Here is an 18,175-nt window from a genome sequence, read left to right on the forward strand (position 1 = left end):
AATAGAAAGTATCCTGAAAACATGCTGATTAAAACTCCATTAATTCATTAATTAATAGGCCCTTTGGGGAAGTTATGTGCCACCATATTTGACCCTTGTGTGACTCCAGTCTCATTGTATATGGTTAACTGGTAGTTGTCTCTAGGACTCTAGGTTTGGATGATACAAGGTGTCTCACCAGTTGTACCTGCAATCCAAAAGGATCTGGCAACCTTTTATTATCACAGTGAGCAGCAGATAACAACAGGGACTTGAGACTGACACTATGACTTAATGTTGGGTGCAAACAAAGATGAAGGTCAAAACAGCTCTTGAGTTTAGCAGTAGCATTAAATAGGGAAAACAATGCATTCCAATGTGTAGATGTTTTCAGTAAATATCTTCAGTTATTCAAATTATCTGCTTCTCTATTGTGTCATGATAGTTTCTGGATAAATAGTGTTTTCTCCTTTTAAAAGAATCATGCAGGAGAAGAAAACGTTTTGATGAAGGTACCATTTATTTGCCATTCTCAAGTCTGGAGATATGTTCATTGACATTTGAACTAATTGAAGAATCAGACTAAAGAATTAATCATAGTACAGTGTGTAGGAAAACATTAGCTGTTTTGGCAGGAATGAAGTGTATAATTCTTTAGTGATTTGATAAACAAGGAAACTACTGGATATGAAACTTTACATCATTCTTGAGGCTTTTCCATGGGGTGAACAGCTGTCAATGCAATGCTGCCTCCAGTCTCCTCAATACAGCAGATGTTGACTCTGTGAAATCATTCACATGCAGCCATACTGAAAAACGTGGGCAAATTTGGCTTATTTAGTGGGAAAGTGAGCTGTTTGTTTGGCAGCTTCAAAGACAGCTTCCAGCTGGTAACTGAACATGAAGAAAGTGATGCAAATTTAGTAAGTGGCATTTGGAAGTTAAAAAAAATCTCTTCTTTACGTAGTTTTCCTCCAATGTTTAATACTCAGCAGCTCAAAATTGTTCCTATAATAAACCACACCATTGTGTTGACAGGCCATTGATTTGACCTATAATTCCTGAGAACTGCTACTATTTACTTGACCCTAGTTCCAGCGAACTGCTACTATGCAAGAAGATGAGGGAGGGAGGGGCAGGATTGCCAGTCCACTTAACTTTGTCAGAAGTCAGCGCCACATTGATTGACTGATTGATTGATTGATTGATTTTCACGTGTACCAAAATGCAGTGAAAGCTTTGTTTACAAGCAATAGAGGTAGATCATAGTAAGCAAGGATGTACAGATCAAAAAGACTTAGACAGAGGCATACAGGTTACATTCCACTAGGGTGTGCGCTAGGGGAGATCAGCGTTAGCAAGATCAGCGTTATTGGAGACTAGAGAGCCCATTCATCAGTCTAAAAATGTCTGGGAAGTAGCTATTCCTGAACCTGCTCGTGTGTGTGTTCAGACCTTTGATTCTTCTGCCTGACGGAAGAGGTTGTAGGAGACCATTACTGGGGTGTGATGGGTCTTTGATGATGTTGGCAGCAGTGAGCCGTGTAAATGGAGTCCGTGGATGGAAGGTTAGCTTCCGTGATGGTCTGGGCTGTGCTCACCACCTTCTGTAGTTTCTTATGTTCCTGGGCAGAGCAGTTGCCAAACCAGGCCGTTATGCACCCGGACAGTATGCTTTCACTGGTGCATTTGTAGAAGGTAGTGAGGAACCTTGTGGACATGCCAAATTTCCTGAGCCACCTGAGGAAGAAGAGGCGTTGTTGTGTCTTCTTGACTGTTGCATCTATGTGGGAAGTCCAGGACAGGTTATCCGTTATCGTCACTCTGAAGAACTTGATGCTCTCCACCCTCTCAACTTCAATTCCGTTGATGTAGATGAGGGCATGTTCTCCTCCTTTCTTTCTGAAGTCAATGATCAGTTCTTTGGTTTTGCCAACATTAAGAGAGAAGTTGTTCTCATTGCGCCACATCACCAAGCCCTCTATCTCCCTTTTATATTTTGATTCATTGTTGCTAGATATCTGTCCCACTATGGTGGTGTTGTCAGCAAACACGTAGATGGCATTCATTCGGAATTTGGCAACAAAGTCGTGGGTGTACAGGGAGTACAGTAGGGGGCTGAGGATACATACTTGGGGGGGCTCCAGTGTTGAGTGTTATCGTGGAGGAGGTGCAGTCACCTATCCTCACTGATTGCGGCCTGTGGGTCAGAAAGCTGAGGATCCAGTTGCAGAAGGCAGAGCCGAGACCAAGGTCACGGAGTTGTCAACCTGGCAATTCGAGGTTAAAGATTTTATCTTAGCTTACTATGACTTTTTGAATAAAAACCAAAAGAACTGTGGATGCTATAAATCAGAAACAAAAACAGAAGTTGCTGGAAAAGGTCAGCAGGTCTGGCATCTGTGAAAAGAAATCGGAGTTAACGTTTCGAGTCCAATGACCCTTCTTCAGAACTGATGCCAGCTAGGAAAATGTCAGTTTATGTGGTTAGGAGTAAAAGATAGGTGGAGATAGAGCCCAAAGAGAGATAGAAGGCAGTTGGACAGACAAAGAAGTCGGTAACGATCTGGCAAGGGGTGAATACCTGTTAACAGAGACTGCTGGTGGCTAACAATACATTGTGTGTAATGGCAGACTACGTGATAACAAGGCCTGGTGTTTGCGGTTGGGGACTAGGACATGGGAGAGTTCAGGTTCTAAAATTATTGAACTCAATATTGAGTCCAGAGGGCTGCTGGGTCCCCAAGTGGAAAATGAGGTGTTGTTCTTCCAGCTTGCATTGACCTTCGCTGGAGCACTGCAGCAAACCTGAGACAACGATGCTGGCTAGGGGACAGGGTGGTGTGTTAAAGTGGCAGGTAACTGGAAGCTTAGGGTCTCTATCATGCTTCATTTCCCCAATGTAGAGGAGGCAACGTTATGAGCAGCAAATACAGTAGACTAGATTGTAGGAAGTGCAGATAAAGTGCTGCTTCACCTGGAAGGTATGTTTGGATCCTTGGATACTAGGGAGGGAGGAGGTAAATGGGCAGATATTACACCTTTGGTGGTTGCAGGGGAAGGTGCTGTGGGGGGGCTGTTGGGAGTGGAGGAAGAGTGGACAAGGGTGTCTCAGGGAACAGTCCCTATGAATGGCGGACAAGCGAGAGGAGGGGAATCTGTGTCTTGTGGAGGCATCTCGCCGGAGGTGGCGGAAATGGCAGTTGATGATCTTCTGGATGTGGATGCTGGTGGGATGGTAGGTAAGGACAGGAGGAACTCTATCACTCTTGCAGGAGGGAAGAGAGCGGGTGATGGTGGAAGTGCGGGAGGTGGGTCAGACCCGGTTGAGGGCCTTGTTGACAATGGTGCTGAGGAGTCCTTAGTTGAGAAAGAAGATGGACATTTCGGCGGCTCCCTTCTCAAAATTGGCCTCGTCGGAACATATGCAACGGAGACAGAGGAACTGGGACAATGGAATGGAGTCTTTCCAGGAAGCAGGGTGTGAAGATGTATAGTCCAGGTAGCTGTGAGAGTCAGTCAGTTTATAGTGGCTATTAGCTGCTATATTAGTTTATATTGGATATTATAGTGGATATTGGAAATGGAAACAGAAATGGAAGGGAAGGTATGAGTCAGAAATAGACTGGGTGAGAGTGAGGCCCATGTGGGTACCCATGGCTACCCCTCTGACCTGAAGAAAATAAGAGGAGTTAAAAGAGAAGTTATTTAGGGTGAGGGCGAGCTCAGCCAAGTGGAGGAGTGTGGTGGTGAGTGGGGATGGTTCAGGTGGAGAAGAAGCAGTGAGCCCTGAGACCATCCTGGTGGGGGATAGACATTGAAAGTGATTGCACGGTAAAGGGGAGGTGGCTGGGGCCTGCAAACTGAAAGTTCTGAAACTGGCGTAAAGTGTCAGAGGAATCACGGATATATGTGGGCAGGGATTGGACCAGGGGAGAGAACACTGAGTCAAGGTAGGAAGAGATGAGTTCTGTGGATCAGGAGCAGGCTGAAACAATGGGTCTGCCCAGACAGTCCTGTTTGTGGATTTTTGAGAGGAGGTAGAAAAGAGCTGTGCTGGGCTGGGGAACTATCTGTTTAGAGGAGGTGAGGTGGGGGTGAGTGGAGATCCCCAGATGAAATGAGGTCAGTGAACATGGTTGATACAGTGGCCTGATGTACCAAGGTGGGGTCATGGTCCTGGAGAAGTATCCTGGAGGAGGTATCTGAGAGCTGGCGCTCAGCCTCTGCAACATAGATGTCAGTACGCCAGACTACAATAGTACCAGACTACAACAGCACCACTCTTATCGATAGACTTAATAACAAAGTCAGGGTTGGATCTAAGTGCACGGAGTGCAGTCAGTTCGGAGGGAGATAGGTTAGTTTGAGTGAGGGAGGCAGAGAAATTGAGGTAAACAATGTCACATCAGCAGTTCTCAATGAACAGATTGACTGCAGGTAAAAGGCCAGAGGGAGGAGTCCAGGTGGAGGGAGAGTGTTGAAACTGGACAAAGGTATCTGTGGAACGGCGAGAGGAGTCTTGTCCAAACAATTGGGCTCGGAGGCGAAGACGACAGAAGAAGAGTTCGGCGTTATGTCGTGCTCAAAATTCATTAAGGTGGTGATGCAAATGGAAAAAGCTGAAATCTTTGCTGAGTATCGAATGTTCAGCGTTGGAGAGCAGAAGGTTAGGATGGACGGTGAATACCTGACAGGATGTGGGGTTGGGGAGGAATTGGAGTCAGGAAGAAGGGGAGGGGAGGAAGAGATAACAAGGTGTAGACCTGGATGAACACAGCAGGCCAAGCAGCATCAGAGGAGCAGGAAGGCTGACGTTTCAGGCCTAAACCCTTCTTCAGAAAATGGTTCCGGAGGACCATGAGTATCTCTGAGTTGTTGCATCTTGTGGGCCTTCATGCCTGAAAGGAAAGAAAAAGTTTGTTGTTAGCACGGCGAATGAGCTGGAGGATGAAGTGGAACTGCAGAGTGGTACAGCCCTGAGCCAGTGTGTTGCGATGCTGTTGGAGAGAAAGGTCGAGAGTCTGCATGTGATGCTACATGGCACTGAGCGTGGATCTCAAGATGTGGAGAGAGCAGTTGTCCGTGGACTGTTGATCGTCACAGAGATACCTGTGATCCTAGCTACGTCAGTTCTGAGGAAGGGTCATCCAAAACGTTAACTCTGATTTCACTTCATATATGCTGCCAGACCTGTTCAGCTTTACCAGCAACTTCTGTTTGTTGTTTATGACTTGTTTTAAAGTTAGCTTGCATCCACCATCTTCCTATTCACAGGCAGAAACTGCTGGCCTAAGTTACACTCCTTAAATTTAACAATACCTTTTAATGTGTTCTCTGCCCAAAGACAAGTCAGACTCTCAGTATCTTGACTTTTACTGCAGGAATGATGAGGAAACAAATCCGAAATACAGCCCAGATGGACCCCATGCTGTTCACACCAAAATGATCAACACTGGCTGTCCAGTCAAATAAGCTACCTAGCAACAATACCGCCCTCCCTTCCCCCATCACTCCCACCATCCCACACTTCCAATGAATCTGAGTTGCTATGGCAACATACACTTTTACATGCACATTGTTGCTTAGAACTATGTGAAGTGATGGTCAAGGCTCTAATCTCTTTTCATCTCATGGCTGATCAGGAATCTTTCCAGTTGATACTACCTGCCAATGGCATATGTTGGAAGAATTTACAAATGGACACTCAATCTGTTTGACCATGTTATAAATGCAGCTTCCTTGAGCATCAAGTCCTAAAGTGGGACTTGCACTTGGGTTTTCTAGCTCAGAGCCAGAAACGTTGCTCACTATGCCACAAGATCTCCTTCACAAGAATGTAAAAGTATGTAAAGCATTAGCTCTAGCTAACTTCAACTGATACTGACTCCTTATTTTGAGGCTTCTCATTTGTTTATTACTGGGAATGATATAATTCTTATTACAGGCTTGCGGTTGTTTAAGCAATAATCCTGGTGGAACTTCTGGTGTAATTGACAAGCAGAAAATTTGGTGTCGATCTCTAAAATGAAGAATTAAGTATTCTGTATGTAAGGGGAAAGTTTCCAGACTTTCGGTGAATGTTCTGCCACGCCATTGAGCAAAGTAGATCATTACAGTTAAGGTTTGATCCCAGCGCATGCTTTGCTAACTGATTACAATTGGGCAAAATGGGACAGGTTAACATAGAGTGGGAAAGTTAACCAAGCAGTTTGCTTTTGATTACTAATCGTCCTCCTAGACATTAGGATCATGGAAAGTCTTTGTCTCTGGAATTATAGCCAACTATTAGTAAGTGTCTTCAGAGGATGAAGGACAGACAGAAAATGCTGGGGTGATAATTGTTAGAGGCAAAAAATACAATTTTTGGAAAAACCCAGATGTACTTAAAAATGCCAAAGTGTAGGTTGGGGAACTTCAATTTTTCTGCTGGCATAATTCTAAGTGTATAAATTCCTAAGCTGCTTTGGAAAATTTTCAGTTATAAAAAATAGTTTCATGGCACAATATATAATTGAGTATTGCATTTAATAAATGGTTTAATTTGCAATAATCCACCACTCCATACTTGTTTGTGTTATGTCATTGTTTTAATTTGCTTCTGTCTGACACAGAATTGCAAAACATGAAGCATAGCTGACTTATCCTGGGGCAGTTTATACAATTTTGTCAAAATATTACTTTATTCACGTATCTTTATTTGTTATTTTCTGTAGCATATTATCTGGTTTCTTGAAAATAAAAGATTTGTAGTGTTAAAACACATAGATGCCCATGGAATCAGACCTTTTATGCACCATTGGGACATTCAATATTGTAATAATTTGTAACATTAATTTGGCAATCAGACAATGGGAGGAAAAAAAATTAAAGCATCCAGGTGGGTTTGAATTAGTTAGCAAAGCTGTTTGTCTTTCATGATGGACAATAGTATATAAATTCATATTCAGTTTGCCTGGGGATATTCAGGAAAGGCTGTTACCTCTTTGGATTGGCCATTTCTATTTCACCTAAATACCAAAATATATTTAGAACCAATGCCTACATGAAGACCAATTGTTTTCACAATGAAACCTGAAATTCTTGACTATGTTTTCATTAACTTCTTTGTCCCAGTTTCCCTTTGTTAAAGAAAACTTATCTTCCGCAAGGCACTGACATCTCAAGATTGCTTCTTCCATTGTCATTACAATTGACATATTTTACATACTGAAACATTGTACTGACATACAGTGAAATCAATAATCTCAATATCCGAATTCTAATGCAGATATTTTAAACAAGTTAGTAATTGCCTTGTCATAGCTCAAATAGAACTTTTGATACAAAGCCATTGAACAGAAGCAGATGTAAAAGTTTCAACACTGGCTGACCAATGAATATCTCTGACATGGAATATTTTATTGGGATATTTGAAGTATTGAATTTAGTCTCAAGAAATGTACTTGCTTAATTAAAATTAAAATACATCATTTCCTCACTATATCATTGAAGGCTATGGAAAAACCAAGTTTTTCATCTGTTAACTGGTAAAATTTCAATGTATTGGAATCCCGTGGTTCCTTTTGAAATATACTATAGGTTAAACCAGCCTCTTCATTACTTCCTAGAACTGTCTTCACTATATTTCATAAGATCATGAAACATTTATCCAAGAGGTTGTTGCACTGCTTGAGCATTGTCCAGGGTTCAATTGGACCCTGATCTAATTTATACTGTCACTTGTCTTTTTGCAATTAAATTGTTTTGCATTATAATGTAGCATAATTACATTCATATTTATTCTCACAAGTTGGTTTAGAGGGAAGAGTTCAAGTGTACTTGACTTGTAATATAGATAAAACCCGTTTTGACTATTGTTTTTCTTTACTATACCATTGTTGGGTATACAATGGTTATCCTGTAGTTCAAAAACATGCCAGCTTAATTTTAACCCTACTGGCCAGGAGAAATAGGGTGTTTTTTGCTGCATTTTCAACACTACAATTTTTAACTACTTAGTTTCCATAAGCATTGACATGAGCAAATAAAGGCTTTGTAATATTTGAATGTCAGCAATCATATTATTTAATTTAGATCCTGATAGAATTTTATCTGCCAATTTCGGCAGAGATGACCATGTAGTCCTGTGCCAGAAAATGAAATCTGGCTGGCAACATAATTGTCTCCAGAAGAGGCTGAGGTAAGTTCATTTTTTACTTTTTTAAAGTCATCTTGTTGGCCAGGAGGAGCAAGAGTGCTCTAATTGGGTCAAACAGCTAAGCCTTTGGCTTGGATTCTTCCTCCCGATCCCCTAACCATGATTGTTTCTGAAACCCCATCCCTCCCTAATCACCAATTACATTATGAGGGCTAGTCTTCACTCAAGTACTTCACAGCATCTCCAATTGCACAACATCCCATTCTCACCGTGGACCAGCTCCTGATTCCTATTGGTTTTAATAGGGGTGCTTGCTGGAGTAGGTAAATGAAACTCAGGAGCTAAAATGACTCAAGACTCCTACCAGCCTTTGCCATTAACCAGCTTGGCCTTCAAAATTTCAAAGATTTGAAATGAACTCTATAATGTACCTCACTCAGCAAAGGAGGAATAATTTGACACAACTGCAACCCATGTTCTATATGTTGAGATGAAAGACTTAATTAAAAGATCAGTTCCTTAGCTTAGTCAGTGTTGATTTGTGAATCAATGGTAGTAAATTCTAATCCACAACTGTTCTTGGCTCTTAAAATTTATGGTGAGCACAATCGTGAAAGAATGTTAATTCATCTTTGTACATTTAATTATTTTGATACCACAATATTTGTAACAATTGGATAAACCTGAGGACTGTATTCATCTTCTATTTCCTTTCTCCTTATTTGTTCTTAGGGTGGACCTGGTCCAACAGGTGTCCGTGGACCTGAAGGACCCCAGGGACAACGTGGTGTACCAGGTCGCCAGGGTACCTCTGGACCTATAGGCAACATTGTAAGTCCAAAAAATCAAGTGAATGCTCAAGATTTTGATTTGCTATGAACACCCTGTCATACAAATACTTCATCAACATTTTCTTTCTATATGCAGGGTCAACATGGTATGGATGGAACGACTGGTCCTAAAGGCCCATTGGTGTGTTTCTTACATTTATTTTCACTTACCACTTTTGGTTAAGTATCCTGTCTTGATTCATTAAGGATTGAAGAAGCTCATTAATAATTAGATTCACGAAAACAAGTACATCAAGTAACAATTTCTTTCTTCCAGTTAGTTCTTTTTCTGGCACTTAATCTCATATGTTTTTTATCTGTGATTCAATTGTAGCTTTGATTATTTTATATTTCTTTGTTTTCGGTATTGTTGTTTTCCTCCTGTACAAGAACATTTCTCATCTTCACATAGTTCTTCCCATTTTAACTCTATTGTCCATGTAAACAAAGTTGGAAATGCGCTACAAAGCTCTGAAATTCAACATAGTAAAAATACTTTCCATGCTAGATGAAGATCTCCAGTGTGCCTAGTTGCATTTGAAACTTTGTTGTGTTTTTGAGGTGAAATGCACAATTTTACATTCTACCTTTGATATAAGACGGCAAATTCTACTGAGGAAAGAAAAAAATTGATCAACTATGATGATGTTTTCAGGCTCAAATGGCCAAATGGCCTCCTCCTGATCCTATTTTCTATCATGATAGCTTGGGAAAGGGAAGTTAACAGAGTTAAAGGCCCCATTGTTGTTTGTCTGTTAACCTGTCTAACCTAATGCCAAGGGAACAGGGTATTTTCCAATTCCAATAAACACTTATGAGTTTTTTTTTCTTGTGCTTGTGTGCTGATTTCAGATAATGGAGAAATTGTGACTGCTGGTCACTTCAATGAAATTCCTAATTGTTCCCTGTTTTTTTTCCCCGTAGTTAGCAGTAAGTAGATCTGTTAAGAGTTTCAAATCACCAGCAGAAACAGTTTTGTTTTTTTCAGTCTCCTCCCTCTGACATTTCTCCCAATCCATGTAGAATTTTGACCTTATTGGGATATTTGAGTACTAGCAATGTTATTTAACTGAGCGTTGGATACTCTTTAATTTAATTTAATCAAATAAATTTCAACTCCCTAATGGAGTTAATTCTGCCCAAATTGTGACCCATTGTCTGCTTCCTCACAGCTTTTGTTCTGGATTGATTTTGGTTTAAATGTGATATGAATAATGCCCATTGAGTCCCAATAACAAGCCTGGGATTGAGCCAATTGTAGTTTGGATGTTTGATTCCATAATGTGTTTATGATTATGAAATAGAAACCTAGATAATTGAATGAAGACCTTCTTGAGAATTCCTACTTTTTGCAGGCTATTCTGCCACCACAGCTGTTCATTTCCTGTGTCCCTGTACCTTTACTTCCAAAAGATAGGAGTTCATCAGTTTATGTGAGAACAAAATCAAGACCATATGATCAGCTGCATCTATTGAGTCCTTCCCTTCCACTAATTAATGGAGCCAATCATCCCCGACCCTCTTCTAGATTTGAATCACTGTCTTTTTCTAGTTGATCTCTTAACTCCCATTGTGTACTCTTCAAGCACAGTTTGTCCATGAGACCCGTCTCCCACTCTCTCAACCTTATTCCTTCATCAAACTATCCTCATCTAGCTTCCATTCCTGGCTCTTATGTTAGCTCTCAATGTTGCATTCCTTCTCCTCAATTGCTATTCCCCTGTCCTTTGAATTAGCCTCTCAAAAACAAAACAAAAATCTTTCGCCTTTCCATTCTTGCAAACTTCTGCCCCAGCTTCAACCTCCTTTTCACCTCCAAAGTGCTTAATAATATTGATGCCTCTCAAATTTATTTCCACTTTTCTCAGAAATCCATGTTTGAACCTTTAGAAACAGGTGACCTCCCGTCCAGCTCCATCTTCCACCTGTCCCCTCCGCCCCAGCGTAATGCTGGAACAGCTCATATAAATGCCACAAATCGCATCCTGTGGCTGTGACAACGGCCCGTTCTCATCCTCTGGCCCTGTAAATGAATTGCACCACCCTCTTCAAAAGCCTCTTTTCCTGATATCTAGCTGGGTGGACCTACACTCGCCTTGCCCCATTCTTATGTGTGTAAGTGTAGTCCGAGATCCAGCTGTAGTGGCCCCCTCCTGTTCCTGATTCGTCACCTCTGGTACTTGTTCACACCTTCTCTCCCCACCACTGCTATCTATCCATTGCCACTCCTATTCCTGCATGATGGTTCTTGGGTGACGTTATCTGAAAATTTATTTTCAGTTGAGCCTTCACTGTTTCTAGATTACTTTTCTAAAGACCTGTATTGGGTGAGCAAGAATTTCATCCAATTAAATATTAGGATGTCATAGAATCATAGAATCCCTACAGCAGAAAGTGACCATTCAGCCAACCGAGTCTGCACTACCCCTCTGAAGAGCATTCCACACAGATCCAACTCCTCCGTCCTATCCCTGTATTTACCATGGCAAATCCATCTAGCCTGCACATCCCTGGACACTACAGAACAGTTCTAGCACTTAGCCTGCATGCCTTTGGACTGTGGCAGGAAACCAGAACACCTGGCAGAAGACCATGCAGACACAGGGAGAACTCAAAACAGTTACTCAAGGCTGGAATCAAACCCAGGCCCCTCGCCCCATGCCTACTTCATCACCCTCCCTGAGATCTCTGACTCTTGATCTAATTGGACTGTTCAGCATTAGGACTGCCTGTAGTTCCAGCACTGGAACTGCTCCCAGTTAGCATCCAATTGGCCAGCGCCACTCCCTGGAGAGTCTTCCTCCTAAAGAAGAGGTGGAAATTTTGCCTTAAAACAATTAATGGTGATTCTAGTGTTAAGTTGCTGCCCCCGACATTTTAGCCCAAGTGCAATGAACTACCCATAAAATTTAACCCCTCTCTTTGGAAAACATTTCATTCACACAACCCTCTGAGATATCTGTGATCTTCACAATCTGGCCTGTTAAGCATGAATTTAATCACTGAATGCTTGCAGGTTACTTTTGTTGACTGGGTCTTAAACACTGGAACTCCCTCACTAAACTTCTCCACCTCTCTGCGTCACTTTCCACCAAATCTTCTTTCCGTCACTCCTTAAAACCCACTGCTTCAGGCAAGATTTTGACCATCTTCTTAATATCTCCTTACAAAGCTTGTGTAATTTTTAGTTTTATCATGCTTTTGTACATTTTATTTCATTAAAGCCACTATATTAATAGTGAATGGATCCTTTATTGTATATTCAGACAGAGAATTTTACGAAATAACAGGCATCTCGCCCTCCTCCTGCCTACCCCTCACTTCTCACCACCAGTAATGCAGGCCCACAAAGTCTTCCTTGTGATTTCTGAATTGAAGCTGTGAATCAGCAGTACAATGATCCAAAGTAGTCACACTTTGCAATGTCATGTGCTCATCTTATTTCATAATTGGAGAAGAAGTCATGTTGTCAGAATCTTTACATTCTGGCACGAATTTGGAAGCTTCTCAAGTTCAGTAATTCTCCTAATTATTTTATTTCCCTTTTAATTCTCTGGGGAGCGTGTCTTTCTACAAATACTGAAAATGTGGATGCATTTGAAAAAGCAAGCTGCAGGCCCAGTGACATTGATGTGAATTGTGACGAGAGATCACAAGGCACGGATTATATGCTCAAATTGGGCTCTGTGCAGCCCAATGCACATTTTGGGATTGAGGCCTCCTCTGCAGGATGGCTCTGCCTCAGTAATATTTCAGGAGATGGGCCTTTAAACAGGTTGAGGTGGGAACATTCTTGCATCTGTCTCCAGGAGGAGACCCCACCTCATGGAGTTACCAGTCAATCCAAGGTCAGCCACTTTGCCCCCACATCAGGATCAATGTCTTCTGCTGGTATTGCAGGAGGGCAGGGAGGAAGGAAACCCATGGATGTTCCCAAACCCAGACAAATACGGAATCTTACCAGTGTCAGTTTGAGAGCAGTGGGAGCTATGTTGGACAGGACAGGAGGATGGATTTCCTTGGACAGGCAAAGAGGAGCCCAGTTCCCTTTCACTGACCAGCTGCTTGCAGGGTTAAATTGCCAGGATTGATGTTGGGCCCAGCTGTCTCATGCTGTTCATAAAATTGAAATGGTCCTAGAAAGAGGCCTTTAATTGCATTGAATGGCCACCTCAGGGGCTCATTTGGCCTACGGGTAGGTGTCCCACCTGAGGTCTCCCTGGTCACCTTGTAAAATAATGCCAGAGCAGTTACTCTGATGACATGGTGCCCCAATCTATGGGTCCACCCACCTGTTCTCTCACCCATAGGTGGTCTGTTGAGTTCAGCCCTGGGGTATAGGTGCGCACTTCTGGATTCTGCTCGAATTCCATTTGGTTTGTGAAGAACCAGAAGCGTGAAAGTTGTTTGAATCCAGTTCTGATTGGCCTCAGTTGTGTCCCTATTCCTTCATGGATCACCTTTTAAATTCTTTATCCATGTGTTTAAATCGCACTGAAATATTTCAAGATATACTTGGTCTTCCTGCGTAAAATTTACTAACAGAGGAACAAATTACAATTGAAAAGTACATTTTACTTAAAAAAATAAACCCTACAGAAAGAAGGTAAGTTGTCATCTTGATAAGCAACCATCCTGCCACATAGAAGGAGTAGGAAGTTTTATAGATGGCTGTCAATCTGGAACAAAATTTCATCAGCAGTTCAGATCTAAATAGTTTCTGCGTGTATCCATTTAGATCATCGCTCTGTTTAGAAAATGTGCCTTGTGATCTCTAAAGATCAGACCAAAGTTTAGCTTAATCTCTGCCTCAGCAGCAGTTTTCCTCAGCTGATATTTCGTCACCTCATGGAAGTGTCATAAACCTATGAACTTTATTTATTTATTTTTTCACCCTTATATGAAGAAAACTGTAGTGCTGAACTTTTAAACTTATTTCTTAATCTTTCTACTTCTGTAACTAAAATTTTGTACCTAAGAGGGTGCCGTGTGTAGCGACATTTTACACTTTTCACTGTACTCTTGTACCCAGTACTTGAGTACATGTGACAATAAAACCTGAATCTAAATCTAAAAATTGAAAATTGCAGGCATGAAAAGAACTAACTTTAATAAAAACAGAAATTGCTGCAAAGGCTCAGCAGGTCTAGCAGCATCTGTGGAAAGAAATCAGTGCTAACGTTTCAGGATCAGGGACCCTCCTCAGAACCTTATTATCAGAACCTTCCTCAGACCCTTCTGAGGAAGGATCACTGAACCCAAAATGTTAACTCTGATTCATGGAATTCTTTTGCAGGAATTTCTGTTTTTATTGAAGTTAGTTCTTATTAGCAATTTCTGTGTTTTTTTTGTTTCTAATTTCCAGCATCCGCAGTTCTTTCAGTGTTTAACTGCTTCTGCAAGCTTGTTCTATAGGTAGAATGCTTGAAACATCACAGTTGACACCTCCCACCCACCCACACATGTAAATTCATTGGAGAAAGGCAAAGTAAAAAATGTACACTCAAATCCCAATAAGGGAAATGAATACACTGGAAATTTTCCTGGGATCACTTCCTCACCCCGACTGCCAGTGATTTAAGATGAACATTCGGTTGGTCCAATTAGTTCAATTCAAATGAAATCTGGGTCTCAACATCTTGGCCCCTTTTTGCTGTCGGAACTTGTGTCTGGGCTGTTTTGCTATCATATGCCCCAGAAGTTAAATCTCCTTAGATGAGGCAAAACTTTGATCAAGCATTCAATGTACTGTTCTCCATTGCTCAGGGTTCTCCAGGTACAAATGGTGCTGCTGGGTTTCCAGGTCCTCCTGGATCTGCTGGTCCAACAGGGAACACGGGGCCTCCTGGGATCAAAGGTCAAAGGGTAAGCGATTCATTTATTCAAACTTTATGGTAAGTTTTGCATGATTTTATGCCTTTTTTTCTCTTGGTTGCTATAAATCTATTTTTTGGAATGCATTATTGAGCTGTTGAAGTCAGCTCTAGGTGAGCATTGTTACATTAATGAAGTTTGGCGACCCACAGTGTCACTGACATCTGCTGAGGTGTTGTTGCTGAGAAATCGATGGGATATGTTTTGATTGCATATACTGTTTGATGTGTCCAATCATATTAAATTTAAGTTAGGATGTTAGAATATAAGTCATATCTATCTTTGCATGGTGTAAACCAATTTTTGTCAAAACTCTTTGCATATTTGTTTGAGTAAACATTATTTGTAATAAGCTAATCATTATTTCTTACATAAAGAAACCTGGCTGAATTGCTTCTAATGCTAAACCAGATGCAGTCTAAAATGTTTATAAATGGCCATATCAGCACTCTAGTTTAACGGTAAATTTGTCATGACTACTGGAGAAGTGTGATTAGAAAGGAGTTAGTAAAACTCTTGGAGGTAAAATGTTATTAAAAAGAGTATTGTATAAATGAAATTTGGTGATATTTTCTCTTTATTTTGTATGCATTAGTATTGTGAAAACACAAACTAATTGTTATATTTTGAATTCACTCCTGTTTCTTAGACTAAAGTTAAAACAAAGAACTTCTCCACATCACCAAAAATAAATAGTACGGCATAAACTAATAATAAAATGTAGCATTATGATCCCTCAGTAGTAAAATAATCATTCAATTCATGATATTTCACCATCAGACTACATTGATGTGTGATCAGGAGAGGGAAGAAGTTAAAGGAAAAGGTTCAGGCATGAAGGATCCACTCCATAGAGGGATAGATGCTCTATGTCAAAGTGGGCATAGAGACAAAGCTGGCAGAAGAGCTCAGTGTCAAGCTCAAAATCCATGGAGATGTAACGCAATGTCCAGGAGATCTCGATCATTAGTGGAACATGAAGAATGGAATTTCAGTTGGGATTCACATTCCATAAATCAGAGCTGGAGACAGCCGCTGAGGGAAGGGGCTGAAAGTGATTTTTCATAAAAACCTGGCCAAACACAAGAAAGAAAATAGTACGTGATCAAGATAATGGAGTCAAAAGTGAATCCCATTTGCAAGAGCAGAACTGCTGAAGGTGGGAATTCTGGGAAAGAAGTAGCAGTAAAGTAAATACTAATTCAGAAACAAAATAATGCTGATGCTGAAAGCTAAAGGAAACAAAAACATAAAAGTATGCTGCAAGTCCTCAGGTCAGGCATCTGTGGTAGAAAACATAGTTAGCATCTTGGGTTGTTGATTTTCTTTGCAATGAGAAGTTAAAGATGTAACAGGTCTTAAGCAAGTATTGAAGAAGGAAAACTGGGAGATCCAATGTAAAAAAGTGAAAGTTTATGATAGGGTAAAAGGCAGTGGAAATTAAATGTTAGAAAAGCTGACAGTGCATGAAAAATGTTGGTGATTGGAACTGGTAAAGCTCATATTTATTTACATTGAAGAGGCAAAATACTACCTCTGAGAGGTTATGAACAAACTCAGAAAGTGCTTGATTCACCCCATGAATGCAAAGACTTGATATTTATATTAATAATTAAGATCATTCTGTGTTGTGAGCATATATATTTAAAGTTATAAACTGACAAACAAAACACACACAAATTTAATATGTATATGACACTTTCTATCATAAATTATAACATGCAAAAGTGGGGCATCCATTACATCTGAACAAGTACATTGTTTTCTGGGCTGTCTGTGTAAATTTCACAGAGAAGTAAATGTTCTGAAATTTCTGTAAGGTTATGTGGTTGGTTGCTGTTCAATTCAGCCAAAATTCGCCAAACCAATGCAGAAGATTGCAGATGCTGTAGTCCACATCGTGTCCAGTGCGAATTGAGTTTCCACTTTTTATGCTGGTTTCAAATTTGCACCACTAGCTGTGCTATAAAACTGGCCATGACCCCCAGACTGAGTTCATCACTGCCACAATTGTCTGCTAATTGCACCCAATTGTAAATATTCCAGCAGGTGAATAAATTAGCTCCCTCTTACTATGCATCTCCCGCTTAAGACCTTCAGTCCTGTGTCAGAGAACCTTGAGCCTACCTTTGCTCAATTGTACTATTTCTGAGTTCTTCATAGGCATTCTTCTGCAGCCAGTTTAGCCTGCGAAGAAGTGTGGGTTAGTTTTAAGTAGTCCAGCCTAACTTTAAGTCGGGCTCATTTCTCACAAACAATGTCTCTGTACAACGAGTGCCATGCAACCCAGCTTTATGTGTGCCACTTGAGTGCTACACACCAATACAATGTCTGCTTGCTGCCTACATCATAAGGAATAGGCTAGAGTTAACATACTATCCTCGTTGGAATTTTCTGGGACTATACTAATTTTCCTTCATGGAATCTTAGAACATTGAACGAGATCTTTTGCCTCATTGTCCTAGTGTTGAATGTCAAGAAGAGCAAATCTCCCAACATCATTTATTTCCTGCTCCATCCCTTTCAAAATGTGTATTTTTTAAAAATATGTGACCACTTTTAAAAGCAATAATGGATCGCCTTTCATAACTGTTATGATAAGGTCTTTCATATCCTTTGACTCAATTGCTATGCTTTCAATTCACCAATTCACAAATAATGGCGACAACACTTTCTGAAGAAGGGTCCTGACCCAAAACATCAACTTTCCTGCTCCTCTGATGCTGCCTGGCCTGCTGTGTTCCTCCAGCTCCACACCATGTTATCTCTGACTCCAGCATCGGCAGTTCTTATTATCCTGAGACAACATTTTCTGTTTACTTTTATCAAAATCCTTCAGAATTTTAAATCCATAATTATACTTTTAGAATAACATGTATAATTAATTTGAATAATTAAGGACATTACAGTAACGATTACAAGCCAGTGGATGAAGAAATAATGGTTTTAATGAAGTTAGTAATAAAATGTTTCTGGTGCTCAATAATGTTATAATAAAACACTATTTTCTTCATTCAGGGAGAACTAGGCCAAATAGGCTACAAAGGAGACCGTGGATCTAAGGGCGAGCCTGTAAGTTTCAACATCTTCCAAAATAAACCACAGCTAAAATATACTGACATAGTGTTTATTGGGTTTGTTGTAGAAGAGGCATTGGCTATCAAAAAAGTGAAGTACGAAAATGAAAATTAGTAATTTTTCACTTTTGTTTTATTTATATTCCTTTATTCTCCTTTCCTTCAGCCATCTATAAAATCAAACTGATCTGGAAACGTTAGGGCTCAATAATTTATAAATATCTGAAATCACTTCCTTGCTTTGCCCTCTATTGGCAAACTGAACATGGCTCAGA

At 40.6% G+C, this 18,175-nt stretch overlaps 1 protein-coding gene across 1 annotated transcript in view; it reads left to right on the top strand.

The window, feature by feature from the left end:
- Nucleotides 1-18,175, top strand: part of LOC109918984 (collagen alpha-2(V) chain-like) — a 245,325-nt gene that overhangs the window by 145,307 nt on the left and 81,843 nt on the right. The window contains exons 19-22 of the mRNA XM_048598785.1: nucleotides 8,852-8,950; nucleotides 9,047-9,091; nucleotides 14,716-14,814; nucleotides 17,842-17,895. Coding sequence (XP_048454742.1) covers nucleotides 8,852-8,950; nucleotides 9,047-9,091; nucleotides 14,716-14,814; nucleotides 17,842-17,895 — 297 coding nt within the window. The remainder of the gene's footprint in view (nucleotides 1-8,851; nucleotides 8,951-9,046; nucleotides 9,092-14,715; nucleotides 14,815-17,841; nucleotides 17,896-18,175) is intronic.

The sequence above is a fragment of the Rhincodon typus genome, chromosome 7 (genome assembly GCF_021869965.1).
Source record: "Rhincodon typus isolate 14 chromosome 7, sRhiTyp1.1, whole genome shotgun sequence".
Classification (NCBI taxonomy): domain Eukaryota; kingdom Metazoa; phylum Chordata; class Chondrichthyes; order Orectolobiformes; family Rhincodontidae; genus Rhincodon; species Rhincodon typus.